At 49.8% G+C, this 23,901-nt stretch overlaps 1 protein-coding gene across 1 annotated transcript in view; it reads right to left on the bottom strand.

Moving 5' to 3' along the window:
- HSD17B4 (hydroxysteroid 17-beta dehydrogenase 4) overlaps positions 1-23,901 on the bottom strand; it is a 974,808-nt gene that overhangs the window by 427,506 nt on the left and 523,401 nt on the right. The window contains exon 16 of the mRNA XM_085632660.1: positions 16,548-16,651. Coding sequence (XP_085488786.1) covers positions 16,548-16,651 — 104 coding nt within the window. The remainder of the gene's footprint in view (positions 1-16,547; positions 16,652-23,901) is intronic.

Raw genomic sequence — 23,901 nt, 5'->3', positions numbered from 1 at the left:
TCGCGCTACTTCGCGCTACGCGAACTGCACGTAGCACAGTGCGAACACGCGTAGCGTAGTGTTGCGTAGTGCTGCGGTCATTTTTTGCTTGCTCGCGGTCCTCAACGTCAAGTTGGCGACCGCGAGCAAGCAAAATGACATCCTGGCGAGACTTTTTCCTTGTTCGCGATCGCGAGCATGGAAAATAAACCTCCCGGCGAGATTCCCAACGCGAGAAGGTCAGGTTTCTCATTGCGAGGGGTCGCGTATGCTCGCGACCGCTCGCGATGAGAAACTACCAGTTCGCGTTGAGAAAGCTGCAGCTCGAGTAAAAATCTACTCGAGCAGCAGAAAACTACAGCTCGCACTGTGCAAGATGCCATTTTCAATGATTGCACAGTGCCGGTTGCTTGTCCGCACTGTGCAATCATTGAAAACAACATCTTGCACAGTGCGAACATGTTACTTCGCAGTTCGCGAAGTGCTACGCGTAGCTCGCGTAGTGCGAACTTCACTTTGCGTAGCTTCGCGAAGTGCTACTTCGCGAACTACGCCCACCCTTACTCAGAATCCGAGACCAACACTCTAGAAAAGACACGTACAGCGTCGCCAAAAAAGGGAGCATATGTCAAATTGGGAAATTACCCCAGTAAGCAGAAGCAAGGAGGAACCTATGGGCAATCTTGCAACAACTTAGAAAAGCTCCCCACACATGGAGATATTGGTCCGGACCTTGCAGCCTCGAAAGAGGTGGCGACGTAGGAAGAGGAATACCAAGGCAACCAGCATGTATACAGAATGTATAAACATATAATTATGTAGAAACAGAGCTAGCCAGGAGCAAGAACATGCCCATATCGGATCATACCTAGCACAGTAAGGGCAGGTAGTAGCCGTTGTTGAAGAGGAGACCATGAAAACTCCCAAGGAGGTGGATGACCATCGCGTAGGCAGATGGCCCCAGGAAAAAACATAGAACACCGTACAACGGACCACCAGGCGACGCATGGAGTCCACAGGCTCTCCAGGCCCAGGTGAGATAAGCAAAGCTATATAATAGCATACAAGTACCCCACATGGAGTATGCATACCCCAAACAACGGGGAACACCTCTTAGGGCAATAAGCCAAGCTAAGAGAGCGCAGTAACGAACTGAACCCGTGAACATGAGTTCCGAGCCGTATGACATTACCGAGCTGAGCCACCGGCTCAATACCACAGTCAGAAGCCCAAACCCAGCAACCTGTGGAACACAGTCACAGGAGGCCAACAGGCAGCTCAAGCAAAACGCATCCAAGGGATGCCAATAAAAGGGTAATCACCCTTGACCACAGAAAAAGAAGACGTAAGGCTCACCGCCCATGATAAACACAGAGCGCATCTAAAGGATGCGAAATGAAAAAGTACCACCACGGAAGATAGGCTTAAGAAGACCTAAGTGGGAGGACGAAAGCCCGCAAGGAGCCGGTAAACCGCCGGCTCAGCGTGAGCATCAAACAGCCAAACCCGATCAAAGGGTAAGTCAACCAGTCACTCCCGGATATTTTCAGGGAAGACGATATCTCGCAACCAAGAGTGACGCCTTAAGGCAACAAAGCCCGCTATAGCTCGGCCCAAAGAATCCGCAGTATCTAAGGCTGAGCGGATTGTGATTTCGGCAAGGTTGCGGCTATCCCGGAGGAGGAGACGGAGATCAATGCGAGCACCTTCAGAGGTGGCAGAAAGCAAAGCCTCTGCAGAGTCCCACAGGGCAGAGGTAGCCCGAGCCAAAACACACACAGTATTTAAGGACCGTAGGGCTGCACTAGTGGATGCAAAGATGTTCCTAAACTATGACTCAAGGCATCTGGACAAGCGTTAGTGGGGGCAGGGAAGGAAAGGCGGTCTGCAACACAAACCCCTGCAGATTAAAAGACTGTTCGGTGGTATTAGTTATAGGTGTATGGCGCCAAGAGAAAATTCACATATATAGTATTCTGAATTTCTTTTTTAACGGTGCTAGAAGGTAGGAAGAACCACCGGACTTCCTAGACTTATGGGCAAAGCCCTGAACAATAGAAATCAATCCTTAGCACACGTAATGATTGTGAATAGCTGGTACGTATAGTATGTTAACACATATAGACATATACATAGAGCAGAAATTAGTCTTTTCTTCTTCTCAGTAGTTCTTTTATTTGTATGCGACTCTCCTTAGTCAGTCTTTATCAGCCACAAGCCAACACGTGTTTCGTCGCTTGGTGGGAAAGTAGTCCCGCGACATTTTCAAGGCTATTTTCAGATTTGATGTATCATTTAGTAAGCGGTGATACTTCCAAACCGCAGATTGTTTCGGTAATGTCGGCGTCACTCTGTAAAACTCTCATTGTCTTCACTCAGTGCTTATTCCACCGCACATCAGGGTGCGCAAAAAGACAAACAGGATCATGCGGAGCTGGACGGTGGCGGTGCAAAACTGAACGAGCCACCGGGTCACCTGAAGCAGGCCGGACCCAGGTACCCAAAAGAGTATCATAAAGGGAAGCCTCAAAGGTCAGAAGCGGCTCCACACTCCCGGACCCACGGTGAAGGACCTCAAGCAAGGGGTCCACAGACAAGGGGGCATAAGGGGGTTGCAGGTTTAAAATGCGGATGGCCAATGTGACCACTCTCAAAAAAGCCGCACCAGCCTCGGTAGCCCTCCGCGGAGAGGACAACAACTCGTCAGTGGGGGGAGGGTTGTAAGCTGACCCTCCCAAGACACTGAGGGTGCGACCAATGCCCCACGTAAGGGAGCCCCATTGAAGAATGAGGATCCTCACGGGGCTCCTGGGGAGGCGAAGAACCTGCCGGATCTGGGAGCTCCTGAGGAGGCTCCACAAATTCCAAGGGGGGCACTGGCAACAATACCTCCGGCGACGCCGGGCGAGAGGGCGGCACCAAACTCTCTCCAGAGGCCTCTAGAGAAGAGTCCACAACTCGGAGTCGACATGGCCAAAAACGACGCGCGTTGGAGCCGACCGCGCCTCGTCAGTCGCCGACTCGGCTGAATCCGGCGTCGAGTCGGCGCCGAAACTATGACAAGCTCCCCTTCCGAAGAAGGAGAAGGCGCCGGAGCCAGCGAGGCAAGCTTTCGGCGCCGCCTCTGCACCGACTCCACCTCATCCATGACAGGCTCTGACTCCGGAGAAAGAAGCAGAGGCGGAGCCGAGGATGCGAGCCTCCTGCCCCGTTACGGCGCCGACCCCGGCTCCGGACAGGTGACCAACTGCCCGGAAGCCCGGGGTGTGCTCAAGGCAGGGCTATGAGCAACGGCAACCACCTGCGGTGGCAGTCCGTGGAGTCGTGGTGCTTGCCCAGACACCACATACAAATAAGATGCGGGTCCGTCGCGGACATCTGCCGCAAACAGGAATTACAAGTTTTAAAGAAAGAAGGCATCGCACACTGTTCCTGACACGAAGCGTCGACAAGGAGGCCTGAAAACAGGCCAGAGGAACCACTCACTTTGGATCAGCATTGCATGTGGAAAACAAGGAAACTGACGTCAGCGCGCCGGGAGGGACTTCTATGACCTTGCTGACGTGTGTGGACAACGTCAGGGCGGGGTCGTGTGGCACCGTCCCCCGGCGCGCAGAGGTGCTGCTGCAAAACATTTCCGGATCCAGCCTGACGCCTGGGGAAATTCTAAGTTAAGGAATCTGCGGCTAGATGTCTCTATCAGATAGGAAAATCAGCCAGCCAGGGAAAGAAATTGACTAACGAGGAGAACAGTGTCTTCGCTGCTGATAGGTGAACGAGGGGAATCAACATATTTGTGTTCTTGAGTAAGGAAAAAAGGAGAAATCCTGATGAGATTTGGAGAATACGGATGAGACGGGTACACAGGAAACGTGTAAGTCTCCAAAAGGGATCAAGGAACTCCGCACAGTAAGGAAGGCAAACGAACTCACCGCACTGCACTGGCGATGACCTTTTCATGTACTAGCGTGTGCCACAGAGGAAGCGGATCTTCACACGCTGGGTGGTGTCGCAGAAGGCGGGGAGAGGATCAGGAGCTGCCCCCTACACAGCTTCAATCGTCACCAAAATATTGAAAGATGAAGACTCAGTAAAGTGAGTAAACGTCTTTTTCTGATCCTCCAGCACCAACTCACAGGCACTGAACATTCTAAAGCGAGCTTCAATACCAGGGTTCTAAGGGTGGAAGATTCCAAATAGGTGGAAAGTGGAGGGGAGGAAGGGAGAGGGAAAGGAGGGTAAGGGAAGGGAGAGGGAAAGGAGGGTAAGAGAAGGGGGGCTAACGGATGGTAAATACAATACAGCTATTATAAAGGTAAATTACAACACCTAGCAAACAAGAAACTACCATCAGGCTCCCCTCATAGCACAGCACATTGAGACAAGGGTGGGTGTGAGGAAAGCGCAGAGTAACGGGGAAAAGGAAGGAAAGAGTAGCACATACAGAGCAATGTGAGGGATCATTGTTTGGAGCTGGGCTGAGTTTGGATAACTTTTTTCCTCCTATAGAGAAACACTGATTATGCCTGTTCTGGCTTTTGCTGGAATATTTTGCTCAAAGAACAATTGATGGACAGAATGCAGAACTATGTCATACGTTTACATGAGACCATTGGCAGAGATCATTCACCCATTTGGCGTAAAAATGGTCACCTACGCAGTTAGTGGTGGCGCAAAACCAACCTGTACGGTCACTCAGCGCCCTAGGCTGCGGTCTAGAAGAGATTGCCAGATGGATGGACCTCTCTTGCCTTAAACTCAATGGGGACAAAACTGAGCTTATGCTACTGGTCAACGCCCCCGTATTTAACTCGGCCTTGCTGGGGCCGAATTGCCTTGGGCCCGCTCCAGTCCCTAAAGAGCAAATCAAGAGTCTGGGAGTTTCACCCCTCATCAGCCAGGATAGCTTGATTCCAGTAGCATGGAGAGCACAGGACCCACGTCTGGGCATACCCATCCCACTCGGGGTGACAAATGAAAAAAGAACAATTGATGGACAGAATGCAGAACAATCTCATGCATTCATCCCAGTACAGAGATCTGGGCTTAAATCCATCATTTGCTCACCATGCCTTTCCAGTTTGGACCCAACCATATGCAAATCAGTCTTGACTCTGCCAGGCCAGGTCCTCCCTTCCAAACTGGGGTGGTGTGGTGAGCAAAAGAATGATGGATTTAACCCAGATCCTTGTGACTGGAAGTGAATGTTTGCAGTCTGTTAGACCTGTCAGCCCTTTGGGTGGTCCCTCCTCATCATTATTTATTTTGTCCCACTTTTGCCTCAAACCCTGTTTGAATTTTTCCTTTTTGGGAACCACCAGACTTTTTCGTGTTGCTACAGATTCAGGGAGCCATTTTAGCTACCCCTGAAACTTCTGTCTGAGGGCCTGGAGCACAAAATGGTGGCCACCTGTGACATCACCAGCATCCACGGGAACCTACTAGCACCTTCCAGAACATTCCAGAACCCTGTGACCGTTGGAGGCGGTTTAGAATGTTGGGAAGCTAAGACAGAGGGTTGGCAGTTGGAGCTGGCAGTTGGCACCTGACTGGTGAAGAGTGAGCAGCAGAAACCTGAAGGAGGAAGGAGTGAGGCAGCAGGGGTGGAAACTTGTGCCTGGAGTGGGGTCCATAAACCCACCCGTGATACTAGTCCCTACTGACTGAGCCCAGCCTGGAGCCCTGTGTGGGAAGAAGCAAGGAGAACCATCCTAAGGACCTGGACAGCAGGAACAGGCCTTAGAAGTCGAGGAAGCAAGTACCTGACCTGTTTATTGGTTTCCCTGGAGCCGGACGTCGAGTAGCCTGGAGACCTGGAGCCTGAGGTGGAGAAGCGGCGCTGACTGGAGAAGCAGACGTCGTGCCCAGAGCCGCCAGAGGTCGTGAGAGGGCGCCGACGGAGGACGTGAGGTGTACCAGAGGTCGAGGTGGAAGTTAACCAAGGTCGAGTGAGCGGTGTCAACGGGGGAGTGAAGTCCGCCCGCCGGAGACCGAGGTGAAGTGTACCGGAGGTCGGGAGTGAGGATCGCACTCCGGAGTCGCCGGAACCTGGGAGAATCGTGCCGGAGGTCGGGAGTGGAGGTCGCACTCCGGAGTCGCCGGAAACCTGGGAGAATCGTGCCGGAGGTCGGGAGTGGGGGTCGCACTCCGGAGTCGCCGGAAACCTGAGGAAAGGAGCACCGGAGGTCGGGAGTGAGGATCGCACTCCGGAGTCGCCGGAAGTCGACATCGAGCCAAGGCCGGCCGACGTCATCGAAGCTGAGGTCGCCATCGGACCGGAGCCGCCCGAGGTCGACATCGAGTAAAGACTGCCCGACGCCATCGAATCGGAGGTCGAGATCGAGCCGAGGCCGCCGACATCGAACCGGAGCCGCCTACCGGCGTCGTCAGGAACTGACATTGTGCCGAGGCCGCCGACGTCGAACCGGATCCGCCTCACGGCGTCGACACGACTCCAGCGGCGTCGGAACATCAGAAAAAGGGCAGTAAGTGGAATAGAGGGCGCCAAAGGCCCTGTGGAATCCTAAGAGACTACTCTAGGGGTTAGAGAGGTGCTGGAACCAGCTGGACTGTGCCAGGGGTGAGCTGAGACTAATTTAGAGGGGTTGTGTAGAGTGAGAGAGCCAGGTCTCTGGTATTCCCCCCTTGATCCACCTCAGTTTAGGCCTCAGCCTTGTCCAAGCCAGGGAGTAGACACCCTCAAGCCTTCCACATCCCCACAAGCTGTGCCTGGGCCAAATCAGCCCTTAGGAATTCAAAAGTGATCTGATTCTATGAGTGTCACTGTCAGCTTTTAATTATTTATTAGGGGCACTGTATTTATTGTATTTAACCTATTTATTGCTTCACTGTATTTATTGGTTTACAGTATTTATTGCCTCAGAATATTTAATTGCCTGTATGTATTGCACTTATATTCATGCCTCCATTATTTATGATCACCCCTATTTATTGAATCATTAAGCCAGTATTTATTTGACCTGCACTATTTAAAAAGTTTGTATATTGTGATTGTTATTTATTTATCTAATCAGCAACTAAGAGAAAAAGAAGATAAAGAAAGATATTTTCATAATTTTTACGGTGTAGAGTCGTTTTTGGAACGGATGCACGCATGGTTATTGTATGGGTATGTCGTATGCTTAGCACGGAGCCTGATTCCTGACCACTCGAGCCAAGCTACCACAGTGTGTCCGGAAGAACACCACCACCCTTTCAGTGTGGGAGTGTGGTTTTCCAACATAAATTGGTGTTCAGCGGTGGGATAGAGCTGTGCCTACGTATACTCAACAATAACTGTGGGTAGTCCATAGGCCTACACCGGGAGTTTTCTCAAAGCGGCCTTCCTAATTGTGGGTTTTTGTTTTTTCCAAATTTACTCTGGTGGTGGGAGGAGGTATTATTAAAGGTACCCCCCTGCATTGTTACTGCAAATAACTGTCCTCTGACCTGAGTGGGCAAGATGGAGTTTGTACTGGAGAATTTAGAAACGTACACTGTGGCCCAACTCAGGGAGTTTTGCCAGCGGGAGGGGGTGTATTGTCCCCCAGGAGCAAAGAAGGGTGCACTCCAAACCAGCTTAAGGGCTTGGGGGGAGGCACGCCGAGAAAGCAAGGCTGAGGAGGAGGACAGGGATAGAGAGCCCGACAGTGAGGGAGCTGGTTTGTACCAACCGGAGGTGGGGAACCTGTCAGCGGGGCCCAGGACACTTTCCAGGAAGGGCAGCAGTGCCTCTAGCGGTGGCTTGTCTGTAGTGGAGTTAACAGACCGGAGGGAGAAAAGGCAGCTCACATGGGACTTAGCAAGGCTGGAGAAAGAGAAGGAGGAACAGAGGATGGCTCATGAGATAAGGCTGAAAGAGATAGATCTTCAGATCCTGAGAATCGGGGCACACCCTGTACCTAACGGTGGCAGCGAAGAACGAGAGTACACCAGGGAACCCAAACCCTACCTGCCAAAGGACATAGTAGCTAGCTATGGGGTGGGTGACGATATCGCCAAGTGGCTAGCAGCCTATGAGGTCTCGTTAAGGGCCCATGGGGTTCCAGAGAAGTACTGGGGAGGGGGATTGTACAAGTACATGCCTCCAGCTGGTAGGGATGCTTTATTGGCCCTCGAAGAGGATGAGCAGACCCACTACCCCACCATGAAACTGGCGCTCATAAGGAAGTTTGGACTAACACCCGAAAAGTACAGACAGAAGTTCAGGGGTAGTCACAAACTGGGCACACAGAATTGGGTGGACTTCCTGGACTATGCAAAGAAGGCACTAGAGGGTTGGATTCAGGGCAGTGAAGTGAGGAACTACGAGGGGTTGTTTGACCTAGTACTGAAGGAACACCTGCTCGAGAAATGTTTCCCTGAACTGCGTCAACACCTGGTGGATAGCAAGCTGACCAGTCCCCGGAAGCTTGCTGAGGAGGCGGACATTTGGGCTAGTACCCGGGTGTCCACAAGGGGGACTGGAGGGGATACTCAAAAGGCCGGACAGGGCGCCCCCCAGAAGAAAGAGGGAGGGGAAAAGAAAAAGGAGTTCTCCAAAGGCCCCCAAAATAACTTCCAAGGGAAGGGAACAGGATTCACCCCTAGGGCTAACCCACCCAGAAACCCTAATCCTGGCCAGAGTCAGCAGCCAAGGGTTGTCCATTGCTATGAGTGCGGTGGCGTTGGACACTATAAAGGAGATCCGAAGTGCTTGAAACGACCACCCCCTCCCACTGGAGGAAAGACCCCCGGAGTAGCTAGTGTAGTGCTCGGGGAGGAGATGCCCTTAACTAAGGGAAGGGAGTGGGCGGGTGTCACTTTAGTGTCCCTGGGAGAACGGGAGATGGTTCCCAAGATCCAGGTGCCCGCAAATACCGCAAAGTATGGGCAGTGGGTCACCATCAACGGCCAAAGAGGGGAGGCTCTGAGAGACACAGGAGCCAGTATGACTATGGTACGTAGTCAACTGGTGTCTCCAGAGCAGGTAATTCCCGATGTACTCCACCCAGCCGCGATGGCTGACGGCAGAACAGGCCACTATCCAGTGGCCGAGGTTCCCTTTGAATGGGGGGGGGGTTGCAGGTTCACTTCGAGTTGCCGTAAGCCCTGCCGTGCCAGTCGATTGTCTGCTGGGGAATGACATGGAGCACAACGCTTGGAAGGAGGTGGAATACCGGACTCACACCGAGATGCTGGGTACACCTGATTGGGCCTGTGTTAGCACAAGGTCCGCGACTACCCGAAGAGGGAGTTCATTTCGGCTGGAGCCTGGAACAAAGGCCCAGCCAGCTGCCAGTCAAGGGAAGAACCGAGGACAGGAGGAGCCTGCCTCGGCGTCCCCACCCCGTAGGACGGATAGGCCACCGGAGGTGGTGGACCAGGAGTCTGCGGTGGGGGACGTTACCAACCTGGAGGACCTACCCATCCCGGCCGAGTGGCACGTGGAGGGAGGCCCGTCCAGGGAGGAATTCTGCCAGGGCCAGAGGGAGTGCCCTACCCTTGAGGGGCTGAGGCGACAGGCCGAAGCCCAGGCAGCAGGGAACGTTGAAGGGAACTACAGTGTTTACTGGGAGGATGGCCTTCTCTACAGTGAACCCAAGGCACCCCTACACGGATCGTCACGAGCCTTGGTAGTTCCTCAACGTTATCGAGCCTTCCTTCTGGAGTTGGCTCACGAGATACCATTGGCAGGACACCTGGGGCAAGACAAGACCTTCGCCCGTCTTGTCCCACACTTTTATTGGCCTCAGATGAAAGTGTCGTCCGATACCTACTGCCGGACATGTGTGTCTTGCCAAGCCAGTGGGAAAACAGGGGTGAAGCTGAAAGCTCCCCTGGAACCACTTCCTGTCGTTAGCACCCCCTTTGAAAGGGTGGGCATCGACATTGTGGGTCCATTAGATCCGCCGACTACAGCTGGTCACAGGTTTATCCTGGTTCTGGTGGATCATGCCACACGGTACCCAGAGGCAATACCTCTGAGGACCATAACAGCACCTGTTGTGGCAAGGGCCCTGATGGGAATCTTTACCCGAGTGGGTTTTCCCAAGGAAGTTGTGTCCGACAGGGGGACCAACTTCATGTCAGCGTATATGCGGGCAATGTGGAAGGAGTGTGGAGTGACATACCGGTTCACCACTCCTTACCACCCCCAGACAAATGGTCTGGTGGAGAGGTTTAACAAAACCTTGAAGGGCATGATCAGAAGTCTGCCTGAAAGCCTGCGGAGGAAATGGGACGTCCTCCTACCCTGTTTACTTTTTTCCTACAGGGAAGTGCCACAGAAGGGAGTGGGCTTCAGCCCCTTCGAGCTTCTGTATGGGCACCCTGTACGTGGACCTCTCAACCTGGTGAGAGACGGATGGGAAAGAACTCCCAGAAAGCTTCCCCAGGATGTGGTGAGCTACATGCTGGCCTTCCGGAGCCAAATGGCTAAGTTGTGGAAGCAAGCTTCTGACAACTTGGAAGCCAGCCAAGCAGTGATGAAGGCGTGGTATGACCACAATGCTCACCCGGTGGAGTTGGAGCCTGGCCAGAAGGTGTGGGTGATCGAACCGGGAGAGCTTAGTGCCCTCCAGGATCGCTGGTCAGGACCCTTTGAGGTGTTGGAGAAGAAGGGTAAGGCTACCTACTTGGTGGACCTGAAGACCCCTCGTCAGCCCCTGCGGGTGCTGCATGCCAACCGCCTCAAACCCCACCACGAGAGGCCCGAAGTCATCTTGATGATGGTGACTGACGGAGGAGAGGACGTGGAAAGCGAGCCTCTCCCTGATCTGTTCGCGTCTCAAGAGAAGGATGGGTCGGTGGAGGGAGTGATTCTCTCCCCATCTCTAACTCCTGAACAGCAGGAGGACTGTCGCCAGGTCCTGGGGCAGTACTCCTCGTTGTTCTCCCTTGTCCCGGGTAGGACTCACCTGTGCGTCCATGACGTGGACACAGGAGACAGCCCACCTGTGAAGTCCAAGATCTACCGGATGTCAGACAAGGTGAAGGCCAGCATTCATAGTGAAGTCACTAAGATGCTGGAGCTAGGAGTGATCGAACCTTCTAGCAGCCCCTGGTCCAGTCCGGTGGTGTTAGTACCAAAAGCTGCACCACCGGGTGCCCAACCAGAACTGAGGTTCTGTGTGGACTATCGGGGACTGAATTCAGTGACCAAAACTGATGCTCATCCGATCCCTAGGGCGGATGAATTGATTGACCGGCTGGGAGCTGCCCAATATCTAAGTACCTTTGACCTTACTTCAGGGTACTGGCAGATCTCTTTGACTGATGGAGCAAGGGAAAGGTCAGCCTTCTCCACGCCCAATGGCCACTACCAGTTCTGTGTGATGCCCTTTGGGCTCAAGAACGCACCTGCCACGTTTCAGCGCCTGGTAAACCAGATCCTCACCGGAATGGAGAGTTTCTCTGCTGCTTATCTGGATGACATAGCCGTCTTCAGTAACAGTTGGGAGGATCACTTGCATCACCTGCAAGCTGTTCTCCAGGCCCTGAGACAAGCTGGATTGACGATCAAGGCCAGCAAGTGCCAGATCGGGCAGGGGTCGGTAGTGTACCTTGGACACTTGGTGGGTAGGGGAGCGGTGCAACCCCTCCAGGCGAAGATCGAGGCCATCATGGCCTGGGAACCCCCCAAGACTCAGACTGAGGTCCGAGCATTTTTGGGCCTCACGGGATACTACCGCCGCTTCGTAAAGGGGTACGGTACCATCGTAGCCCCCCTCACGGAGCTCACGTCCAAGAAACAACCTCGACGGGTAGTCTGGACGGAGGCTTGTCAGCAAGCCTTTGAGAGATTGAAGAAAGCCATGTGCGAGGCCCCGGTCTTAAGGGCCCCAGACTTTTCCAAGGAGTTCATTGTCCAGACAGATGCATCAGAACATGGCATTGGGGCAGTGTTATCGCAACTCAACGAAGAGGGTCTGGATCAACCCGTGGTCTTCCTATCCCGGAGACTACTTCCCAGGGAACAGAAGTGGAGTGCAATAGAGCGTGAAGCCTTTGCAGTGGTATGGGCTCTGAAGAAGTTGCGGCCATACCTGTTTGGCTCGCACTTCCTGGTTCAGACCGACCACAGACCCCTTCGTTGGCTGATGCAAATGAAGGGGGAGAATCCCAAGTTGTTGAGGTGGTCTATTTCCCTGCAGGGAATGGACTTTCAGGTGGAACATCGGCCTGGAGTGGACCACGCCAATGCAGACGGTCTCTCAAGGTATTTCCGCCTTAGTGATGAGAACTCCCAAGGGGTTGGGTAGCTCTCCCCACTTTCAGCTGGGGGGGACGCGTGTTAGACCTGTCAGCCCTTTGGGTGGTCCCTCCTCATCATTATTTATTTTGTCCCACTTTTGCCTCAAACCCTGTTTGAATTTTTCCTTTTTGGGAACCACCAGACTTTTTCGTGTTGCTACAGATTCAGGGAGCCATTTTAGCTACCCCTGAAACTTCTGTCTGAGGGCCTGGAGCACAAAATGGTGGCCACCTGTGACATCACCAGCATCCACTGGAACCTACTAGCACCTTCCAGAACATTCCAGAACCCTGTGACCGTTGGAGGCGGTTTAGAATGTTGGGAAGCTAAGACAGAGGGTTGGCAGTTGGAGCTGGCAGTTGGCACCTGACTGGTGAAGAGTGAGCAGCAGAAACCTGAAGGAGGAAGGAGTGAGGCAGCAGGGGTGGAAACTTGTGCCTGGAGTGGGGTCCATAAACCCACCCGTGATACTAGTCCCTACTGACTGAGCCCAGCCTGGAGCCCTGTGTGGGAAGAAGCAAGGAGAACCATCCTAAGGACCTGGACAGCAGGAACAGGCCTTAGAAGTCGAGGAAGCAAGTACCTGACCTGTTTATTGGTTTCCCTGGAGCCGGACGTCGAGTAGCCTGGAGACCTGGAGCCTGAGGTGGAGAAGCGGCGCTGACTGGAGAAGCAGACGTCGTGCCCAGAGCCGCCAGAGGTCGTGAGAGGGCGCCGACGGAGGACGTGAGGTGTACCAGAGGTCGAGGTGGAAGTTAACCAAGGTCGAGTGAGCGGTGTCAACGGGGGAGTGAAGTCCGCCCTCCGGAGTCGCCGGAGACCGAGGTGAAGTGTACCGGAGGTCGGGAGTGAGGATCGCACTCCGGAGTCGCCGGAACCTGGGAGAATCGTGCCGGAGGTCGGGAGTGGAGGTCGCACTCCGGAGTCGCCGGAAACCTGGGAGAATCGTGCCGGAGGTCGGGAGTGGAGGTCGCACTCCGGAGTCGCCGGAAACCTGAGGAAAGGAGCACCGGAGGTCGGGAGTGAGGATCGCACTCCGGAGTCGCCGGAAGTCGACATCGAGCCAAGGCCGGCCGACGTCATCGAAGCTGAGGTCGCCATCGGACCGGAGCCGCCCGAGGTCGACATCGAGTAAAGACTGCCCGACGCCATCGAATCGGAGGTCGAGATCGAGCCGAGGCCGCCGACATCGAACCGGAGCCGCCTACCGGCGTCGTCAGGAACTGACATTGTGCCGAGGCCGCCGACGTCGAACCGGATCCGCCTCACGGCGTCGACACGACTCCAGCGGCGTCGGAACATCAGAAAAAGGGCAGTAAGTGGAATAGAGGGCGCCAAAGGCCCTGTGGAATCCTAAGAGACTACTCTAGGGGTTAGAGAGGTGCTGGAACCAGCTGGACTGTGCCAGGGGTGAGCTGAGACTAATTTAGAGGGGTTGTGTAGAGTGAGAGAGCCAGGTCTCTGGTATTCCCCCCTTGATCCACCTCAGTTTAGGCCTCAGCCTTGTCCAAGCCAGGGAGTAGACACCCTCAAGCCTTCCACATCCCCACAAGCTGTGCCTGGGCCAAATCAGCCCTTAGGAATTCAAAAGTGATCTGATTCTATGAGTGTCACTGTCAGCTTTTAATTATTTATTAGGGGCACTGTATTTATTGTATTTAACCTATTTATTGCTTCACTGTATTTATTGGTTTACAGTATTTATTGCCTCAGAATATTTAATTGCCTGTATGTATTGCACTTATATTCATGCCTCCATTATTTATGATCACCCCTATTTATTGAATCATTAAGCCAGTATTTATTTGACCTGCACTATTTAAAAAGTTTGTATATTGTGATTGTTATTTATTTATCTAATCAGCAACTAAGAGAAAAAGAAGATAAAGAAAGATATTTTCATAATTTTTACGGTGTAGAGTCGTTTTTGGAACGGATGCACGCATGGTTATTGTATGGGTATGTCGTATGCTTAGCACGGAGCCTGATTCCTGACCACTCGAGCCAAGCTACCACAGTGTGTCCGGAAGAACACCACCACCCTTTCAGTGTGGGAGTGTAGTTTTCCAACACAGTCCATCAATTGTTTCTTTTTCATATGTCGCCCTAAGTGGGAAGGGTATGCCCAGACGTGGGCCCCGTGCTCACTACACCACTGGGTTCAAGCTAGCCTGGCTGATGAAGGGTGATGCCCTGAAACCGGTCCCAGGATGCTTGTTTACGGTCCAGGGAGGGCCTGGCTTGGCAGTTCGGACTGGACTGTTCCCATAAGGAACAAGGTCAAGACTGATGGATTAAACCCAGATCCTTATGACTGGGGGTGAATGTTTGCATTGTCCAGCATTCCGTCCATCAATTGTTTCTATTGGAATATTTTGCTCACCACTACATGCGGTGAGTGTCACAAAGATCTGTCTGGTGTGTTCAGCTTAAGAAAAGTAAATTATACGTGTAATTTCAAAGACGGTTTTAGTGACTACTGTTGTTGGGTTTCCAATAGTGGACGATTGTGGCACATAGTGAGTCTTTTGGGTGCATGTGGTGAGGTCTTTCAAATATGCATTAATTGATGGGTTTTGTGTTAGGTTTTTGTGACTAACAGTTACTGCAAACCGCACGGCAAATGTAAGGAGGGAGGCGCAGAAAATGTGAGGGGGAGATTGATCTGAAATCTGGTAGGGAGAGAGAGAGAGAGGAAGAGGGAGGGAGAGTTTTTGTAACATAAACTGAGCCTGTTGGGGTTAAATATAAAAGTAGTTAGGCAGATGGATATTAGGAAAACAGAAAGGTGATGAGTGAAATACTCGAATTATTCTCAGCCATTATTGATTAATGGGCATTCCAGTCCATTGTTTTTTACCCTACTATCCCACTCTAGACTGGCCAAATGCAAGTCAGCATTGGTCCTCCAATTGAACAGTCCAAGCCCAACTATCGGGCCAGATCCCATCCAGATGTGAACACAAAACACCCAGACTGATTTTGATCTGTTTAAAAGTCAAATAGGTATTGATTAATTTCTATTGAACAGTGAGCACAGGATCCACATTTTGGCCTACGAAGGAGTAGATTTCTAATAGCCTCCACCTAAAGCAGCTTCACTCAGACTGCTACCAGCTACCTCTCTCTCATTGATACATTTAGCTGGGGTGCCCACAAACTGAAGTTAGCTGGCTAGATTATGTAAGGGGAGAGGTGTGAGGGTTGGAGAAGGAACACTCCTGTGGGGCGGAAAACCATGCCTTGGTGCCCAGGTAGCTTAAGGTGGCCTGTGGATGGCTACCAGAGATCAGGGGCTAACCTTAGGTTGCCCAGAAGGCTGCTTTAGTCCAGCATTCATTATATTGTCCCAATGGTGAGACACACAAAGGTTGCAGGTTGCAGACCCTTGTAGGAAAATATTTTTCCCTTTCAATTAAAATGCATCAGCATAACCAGCGGAAGGTACATCAAGTTGATTAATCAGCCAGAAAAATGTCTCCTTGACTTAACCAAAAGTAGCAACACTTACTATGTGGATATAACCTTAGGGGAATATCTTGGACATTTAACCTGTTCATCTCCTGTAGAAGCAGAGAGTTTGGAAAGAGTTTTTTCTGTTTCGCTGTAATATCTTAAATGCTCCTTTTGGCTTTGTATTTACTCACAGTTAAATTCTGTATCACATTTTCTGATGCAAATTGCTAAATGGCCACATTTAGGGCAGGTGAACAATAACAGAAATAAACAAAAACAATAGTTGTTACTATTTGAACTATACTGAGAAAACGTGAGAAATGTATCATTTCGCTAGCCAGAGCTCCACTGTACAGGTGTCCGTATCATTAAAAGTACCAGTGCAAACAGCACCGTGGAAGGCTGAGTCTAGTAAGTATGAATAGCATGTTTAAAAGATAAACACTATGGTGCTAAAGAACAGGGACTGGGGAGAGAATACATAGGATATGGAGGGCTACTTAATATCAGTTGGCTGTCCCTTCAAAAATGAAGCTATGGAATAAGATATTTGGAATACCCTGGTACAGTCTGTAGATAAAAAGGCATCTCAGTGTGCCATTCTTCATAAACAGAGGGTGGTATAGACTTGCTACAAGAACTACTTGTTTTATTCAACCTTAGAGAACGCTGATGGTACTCCTACCATTTTTCTGACAGGTAGGTGAAGCCTTGCTGAATAAATTCACAAAATAGGATTTCCTCTGCCTGCAAATAAAATGTATGGATTACATTTTAATAAGCCTCATTCCCGGTCTGAAATAGAAGCTTTCACGTGGTGGGGGTTGAGATGTTATTTTTTAATTATACAATCATTTGCAAATATGTAAAACATTACCTTCAGTTTTTCTGATGTCCTCTTTCCACCAAATCCTCCAGCCCCAACAATAAATATAGAAAACTGGTTATAGCATATGAGATCCTTGCCACAGTATGTGTGAACTAAAACAAAGAACAAAAAGTCATCTCACAATTGCGCAGCATTTTCACACTGACATCTTATTTAGCACGATTTAGTAAATTATGCATTTTTTTCAGTTGCACTTGAGTGGATCCAGTTATGATTGAGATTTTATTGGGTTTCTTTTTTCAGTTTAACAGTTCTTCATTAACTTTTAGATGCCTTAGTGAGCAGTGCCCCTCAGACCTTGTTATAAAGCCAAATTAAGGAGTTAGGCCTGGTTTAAACATTTACTTATTTAAACCGTATCAAAAGCAAGAAGACCGCAGGTTAAAGAAGAATTGGAAAATCATTCATAGTATAGGTTAGTCTCAAGATACCCAACACCGCAAAACATGTTGTAGGCACTGTAACCCTGGTGACCTGCACATACTCAAGATAAGTGTGACATCTCTAACTGCATGAGACTGAAGTCAGAAGACTGTAGAGTTACAAAGATCTATTCTATGTCATGACTGGAGACCAGCATTTTGCTTACATTTATTTTAACAGCAGCCATTTTAAACTTTGTATCAAAACATCATATCAACCAATCAACATAATGACAGTCCAATAATGGTCCTTCCTGCATGTTCGTTCCCACTCTTTCTTTGCTGCTCTGCAGCCACAAGGTAATTGTTTCTCCTCTTATATTTTTCTCATTGGATTTATTGCCTTTTGTGAACATTTGCTGTATGACATTAACCTTTTCCTCTCTCCTGAGCATAAGGGCACTGAGAAAAAGCACCTGATTTGAACCACAGAGTTTCCCCCAGGCTCTCTGTAAGAGCGTGGCTCCATTTTCAAAAACATTCTGCCTCCCCAAAAGCCGTCACCTGCAGCACCTGGGGCAAGACGCCCTACTGGGGTCTGTATAGGCTGCAGCTCATAGCCAGATAGTGGGTCTGTACTATTTTGTTGGGTCTCTAAAGCCAATTCACACTCTGTGACGCCCTTTGGGGTCTGTAAATATCACAGGCAGGTCCTACTCCTGCCCACACACTGCAGGGACAGCCCAGGTGCACTGCCAATAAATATCCAAGCCTTGAATTAAATAGGGTTCGGCCCCAAATCCGTAAGGCTAGGCCGTAATATACTAAATATCAAAAAAAGTGCCAGTACTGATAAACATTCATCAAACCACTTACATACCGACATCACACACCAGAATTAATATGATCGCTTGAATTTATTCAAAAAAATGTTTTTCAATAAACGTTTTTTGATGAAATATTCAATTTTGTAAGCATACTTGATTAATTTTGTGGGATGTTTTTTAAAACCATAAACATACTAATTCACAGTAACCACACAAATACAAACATTTACCACATTAAGTATATCAAACTGACAAATTACATAACACACATAACAGTAGAGTACAAATATTTGCTTTTGCACTCTAGTTCTGTACTACTAGAAGTACAATGTTACAAAAACACCCCTAAAGACTACCTTCCTAAGGATATTCATCTTACTTTCATGACAGGGACAGTAGCCAAATAGTGACCCTTCTGAGCCTTGGTCCTTGTAGGTGGTAGTTATAATTTAAAAATTTCATCAAAAAATGTTTATTGAAAAAATTATTTTTGAATAAATCCAAGCAATCATTAATTCAGGTGTGTGATCGTGGTATGTGAGTGGTTTGAAGAATGTTTATCAGTACTGGCACATTTTTGATGTTTAATAAATATCCAAGGGCACATATTGTCCCAGGGCCAAGACCCCTACAAAGCCAGTGAGCTCAGATAGCGCTGTTCCACGGCACTATATCTCAGCCTCCACATGTACAGTAATTGAGTCTGTGCCTCCCTCAGCCACCAAAATGCACCAGTTAGAGGTAGACTATGGGGATGAAGAGGGAAATACTTCTTGCTTCCCATTTGATAATACTGGTTTCTGTGACATTGTGATTGCATCAATCCACCAAGCAGTCGCCTGTGCCATCCCGCCCCTGCAGCACAAACGTCTTATAGTGGCATACTGGCACTTCCCATGTAGTTTAGTGAGGAATGACCCATCTGCTAGACAGGACTTCCTGCACAAAGCGAATGCGCCCAGCATTAATCCGCAGAATGTAGGGGCTAAGCGCAAACATGTCCACGGCATGGACATGGATACCTTTGATCACCTCAAAAAGGCGTTTGTTTCACTTCCTACTCTCAGTCCTCCCTGACTCTAAATCCCTTGGCCTCCTCCTTAAGGGGTTCTGCAGCCCAGTCTACAAAATTTCACTCACAGTACATGGAGGCAGACGATTCTCAATTGAAGAACTCTCACTGGGATTCCCACGGTGAACCAGGTCCCTCAAGGACATGGCGTACCACGTCAGAATCAGATGCTATCCCTCCCTGAATACGCTTTCCTGCCACACCTCTCAAATGCTAGATCCAGATGATTTGATGTATTCCCACTCTTCCGAATAAGCCCAGTGGAGAAAGTTGCAACCTATGCTATGGGCAGCCAGAGAGCAGAGTCCCCTCGCCCCTCCTTTGATGGCAAAGTAGCGTAAATCCCAGAGATAGACCCTAGAATGGCTACCTTCCTAGGGACATACATAAGGGATCCTAAAAAGGGCATCGATTGACCCTGGCGGTCACAACAAGATACATTATTAGATGTCACAGGTCCCCAAACGAAGATCCTTGACATTGCCGACTAGGCAAAACATTTGGGGCTCCCTCCTCTCCCCAGATATATTTTATCTGGCTGGGTGCAGCACACCATCATTTTCTTAGGCAACGTCAACTGGGCCATATCCATCAAGCGCAAAAGATCTCTCCTGATTAAAGTAGACCCTAAGTTGGATGATCTTGCATCCTCCGAAGTGGGTCCCGTTGCCCAGGGTGGTCTCTTCGGAGATCCCTTCGTTAAAGAACTGGGCAAGTTTTTCTCTACCTTTACGTCGCTGGAGAAGACCCAGGTTTCTATGAAATGCATCTTTAACCCACTGGTTTTCTCAGGGGCCGATATTGGTAGAGGGCGCTCGAAGGCCATACTCTCAGGCTCCACCATTCCAGAGTACCTCGCCATAGAGGCAGCAGAGAATAATCACGCAGCAATTTCCACAATATTGGTTGCGGTAAGTCTTCTTTCCAAATAAAAGTGGGAGGGCGATTAGCTCAGTTCTCACGTCAGATCCCTTGGTCCTCCAAACAATAAATGGCCTCCAGATAGAGTTCTAAGGCACTCCAGTAAAAAGACAACTCCCTCGCCCTCCCGTACTGTCAGAATAAGATTCTATCGTGCTATCACAAGGGGAGGACAATCTGCTAAACAAAGGGGTAACTTACCTTACCACTCTGCACCCTAAAGGTTTTGTAAGCAACCAGTTCCTAGTGGACAAGAGGAATAGGTGTGAATGCCAGGTTATCAATCTACGAGAATTCAACAAGTGGCTGGTCTATCGCTACTTCAATAAGAAGGCTATCCATCTCCTTCGCGATATCCTACGTCCAACTGCCTGAATGTGCCACCTTGATCTGAAGGATACATACTTCACGATCCTGATATTTTGCCCCACCGTTAGTTTCTCAACTTCATATGGGCAGACCAACCATACAAGTTTTCCTCGCTGCCTTGCGGTGCTTCACCAAGGTGTTGAAACCTGTCATGTAACAATCTACGTGCTCAAGGGATACGTCTTATTGTTTATCTGGACGACATCCTGATCTTGCACAAGTGTCCAATAAGATTACAGGAACCCCTTCAGATCACTATTTGGTTGTTCGAAAGCTTGGGCTTTGTTATCAACTCTTGACGCCATCAAAGAGAACAACATTTCTAGGGTTTGTCATAGATTCTTGCCTGACCACCCTGAGCCTTACAACGAAGAAAGTGGCAAAAATCAGACTGGAACTTAAGCCACTCTTACAAGGACAGACCTCCTTGAGACAGGTAGCTTGAATGTAAGGCCTCCATTCCTCGACTATTCACGCCATGTTACCAGGTCCTCTCCATTATCAGGCCCATCAACAAATGAAGGCTCATCATCTCCGGAGGGGGTGCCACATACTCAGAAATGGTCCTTTTGACAGACAAAGCAAAAAAAAAAAAGAGATGGAATGATGGCTTGCACATATGGAAGCGTGGAACGGTTGAGCAATTTTCTGATTCCAATCCCAGCATGGTTATCGAATTGGACGCCAACAAAGAAGGTTGGGGGGCGCATTGCGGAGAATTGTCCGCAGTAGGAAAATGGTCTGCTCAAGAATCACAATTACACATCAATTGCATAGAACTCCTAGTAGGTTCCTCTACACTATGTAGCTGGACCAAAGAGAACTCAGTGCTGCATGTTACTGAAGATGGACAATGTGTCTGCACTACGCTATATCAGTCAACCTGGTGGGACGAGTTTGAAATCGCTAGCAGACCTGGCCAACAGCTTCTGACCCTTTTGCCTGAATCGCAACATCTTGCTGATCAGGAACACCATCCCGGCAAGGACAACGAGGTGGCAGACTGGAATTCCAGGCACCTCTGGGATGCGAGTCTTTGGAAGCTGCACACCCAGATCTTCTAAGCATTCAAAAAGAAACGGGGTTCCTTCTCAGTGGACTTATTTGCGTAACAACTGGGCTACCAACTTGAGAGGTTCTTTAGCTGGAGACCAGATTCTCTGGCGGGCACGACGGATGTCTTTCTCCAAGACTGGAGCAAGGAGAGGGGTTAAGCGTTTCCCCTGTTCTCAATGATTACACGGTTATCAGCCCAAGTTCAATGGCAAGTTGCACATTTTGTGGTGATAACCGCAAATTGGAGGTCACATATCTAGCATCCAGTTCTGATGGAACTTTCTTGGGATTCTCCAATCTTTCTCTCCCTTGTCCCTGATCTCCTCCTGGATCCCTGGGGAACAAATTCAAAAAGAACAATTGATGGATAGAATGCAGAACAATGTCATACATTCACCCCAGTACAGAGATCTGGGCCTAAATCCATCGTTGTTTTGCTCCCCATGCCATTCTAGTTTGAACCCAGCCATGTGCAAATCAGTCTTGACTCTGCGCTCAATGGGATCAGTCCAGCCCGAACTGCCAGGCCAGGTCCTCCCTGGACTGGAAACAAGCATCCTAGGACTGGTTTCGGGGTTTCACCCCTCAACAGCCAGGATAGCTTGACTCCAGTGTCATGGAGAGCACGGGACCTACGTCTGGGCATACCCGTCCCACTCGGGCTGCCAAATGCAAAAAGAACAATTGATGGACAGAATGCAGAACAATGTCATACATTCACCCCAGTACCGAGATCAAGGCCTAAAGCCATTGTTTTTTTGCTCCCCATGCCATTCCAGTTTGAAACCCAGGCATGTGCAAATCAGGCTTGACCCTGAGCCCAATGGGAACAGTCCAGCCCAAACTGCCAGGCCACGTCCTCCCTGGACTGGAAACAAGCATCCTAAGACTGGTTTCGGGATTTCACAACTCATCAGCCAGGATAGCTTGACCCTAAGTTTGCTTTGTTCGCCCTACGTTGGCAGGGTATGCACAGGCGTGGGTCTCTTGCTCACTTTGCCACTGGATTCAAGATAGCCTGGCTGATGAGGGGTGATAACCGAAAACCGGTCCCAGGATGCTGGTTTCCGGTTCAGGGAAGACCTGGCTTGGAAGTTCAGGCTGGACTGTTCTCATGAGGCACGGGGTCAAGACTGATTTGCATATGGCTGGGTCCAAACTGGGGTGGTGGGGTGAGCAAAATAATGGATTTAACCCAGATCCTTGTGACTTGGGGTGAATGTTTGCATTGTCCAGCATTACGTCCATCAATTGTTTCTTTTGCATATGTCACCCTAAGTGGGAAGGTATGCCCAGACGTGGGTTCCGTATTCACTACACCACTGGATTCAAGTTTGCCTGGCTGATGAAGGGTGATGCCCTGAAACTGGTCCCAGGATGCTTGTTTCCGGTCCAGGGAGTACCGGGCTTGGAAGTTCAGGCTGGACTGTTCCCATGAGGCACAGGGTCTAGACTGATTTGCATATGGCTGGGTCCAAACTGGGGTGGTGAGCAAAATAGTGATGGATTTAACCTAGATCCTTGTGACGGGGGTGAATGTTTGCATTGTCCAGCATTCCGTCCATCAATTGTTTTTTTTTGCATCTTTTGGGAGTTGCCTTGTTCCTGCAGCAATATCAAGTGCATCGAGCGCCATCTTGGACAGGGCTGATGCCCTTTATTTTAATTTTATGTTTTAAATATTTCTCACTATTATTTTAACTTTATTTTGCTATACCAGTAGGAAACGACAGTCAGTGGAACTTGCTGATGCTCCCAGGGGTTGCTGGACCTCAGTTTGGGTCTTAATTTCACGCAACTTTTCTCTAGAGCCTTACGCTGCAGAGCACATTAAGCCACGCCCCTTACCACACCCCCATCTATGGCAGGCTTTTTCTGGACTGGTAAAGTGCATCCACACCGCTGGCATGCCAATGGCAAACCAATCTGCACCCAGATCGCTCCGAGCACCATCCCCCTGGATCTTTTACGCCAGATTTGGTCCCAATTGTTAAGTACTCCTGTAGCGCACTTCTAGCAATACACTCCCAAATTAAGTGCACAGCTCCATTCCCTGCTGATATTGTTAACTTCTACCCCAACTACCAGTTTACCTGTCTGCAGTGCAATTTATCCATGGGCCCTTTCTCTTCAGTTTCTGGCCCATCCACCTGCCCCCCCTGATATCAAAATTTCCCCTTCAGCTGCCATCCACCCTTCGAGTGCACTCATCAACGCTAGGTCATTGGTCAGGCACAACACAGAATTCCTCCTGTTTATGGAAACCTACAAAGCCTATGCTCTGCCAGCTTCCTCTTGCGAGGCTCTCCTTCAGTATTTCACTGCCTAATAGTTGAGCTTTTAAGGGGACGCTGATTTATCGCCCTCCGAGACCTCGCCCCAATTTCAATCAAGATATTGGCAGCCTACTAGAAGTGGATATTCTCCTCAACAATTTCACTGTGCTGGGGGATTTCAACTTCCATTTGGAGGCCCAGGCAGATCCTGCCACCTCAACGCTTCTTCAGATGTTGGCTTATTTAGGCCTCTCTCAGATGATAACTAGCCCCATGCACTCTGCAGGCCACAACCTGGATGAAATATTTTCTAATCATTCCTCTCTGAGCATTAGCAACATATTGCCCTTAACATGGACTGACCACTTGGCCATTTTATTCCATATCAGAGGTAAGGAATCTCAACCGCCCAATAGATCAACTCCCCACATGATAACTACTCAGCCTGGCACAAAATCG

This window comes from Triturus cristatus, chromosome 2_1 (assembly GCF_964204655.1).
Source record: "Triturus cristatus chromosome 2_1, aTriCri1.1, whole genome shotgun sequence".
NCBI lineage: Eukaryota > Metazoa > Chordata > Amphibia > Caudata > Salamandridae > Triturus > Triturus cristatus.
The sequence above is the reverse complement of the archived record's forward strand: the minus strand, read 5'-3'. Positions and strand labels throughout refer to the sequence as shown.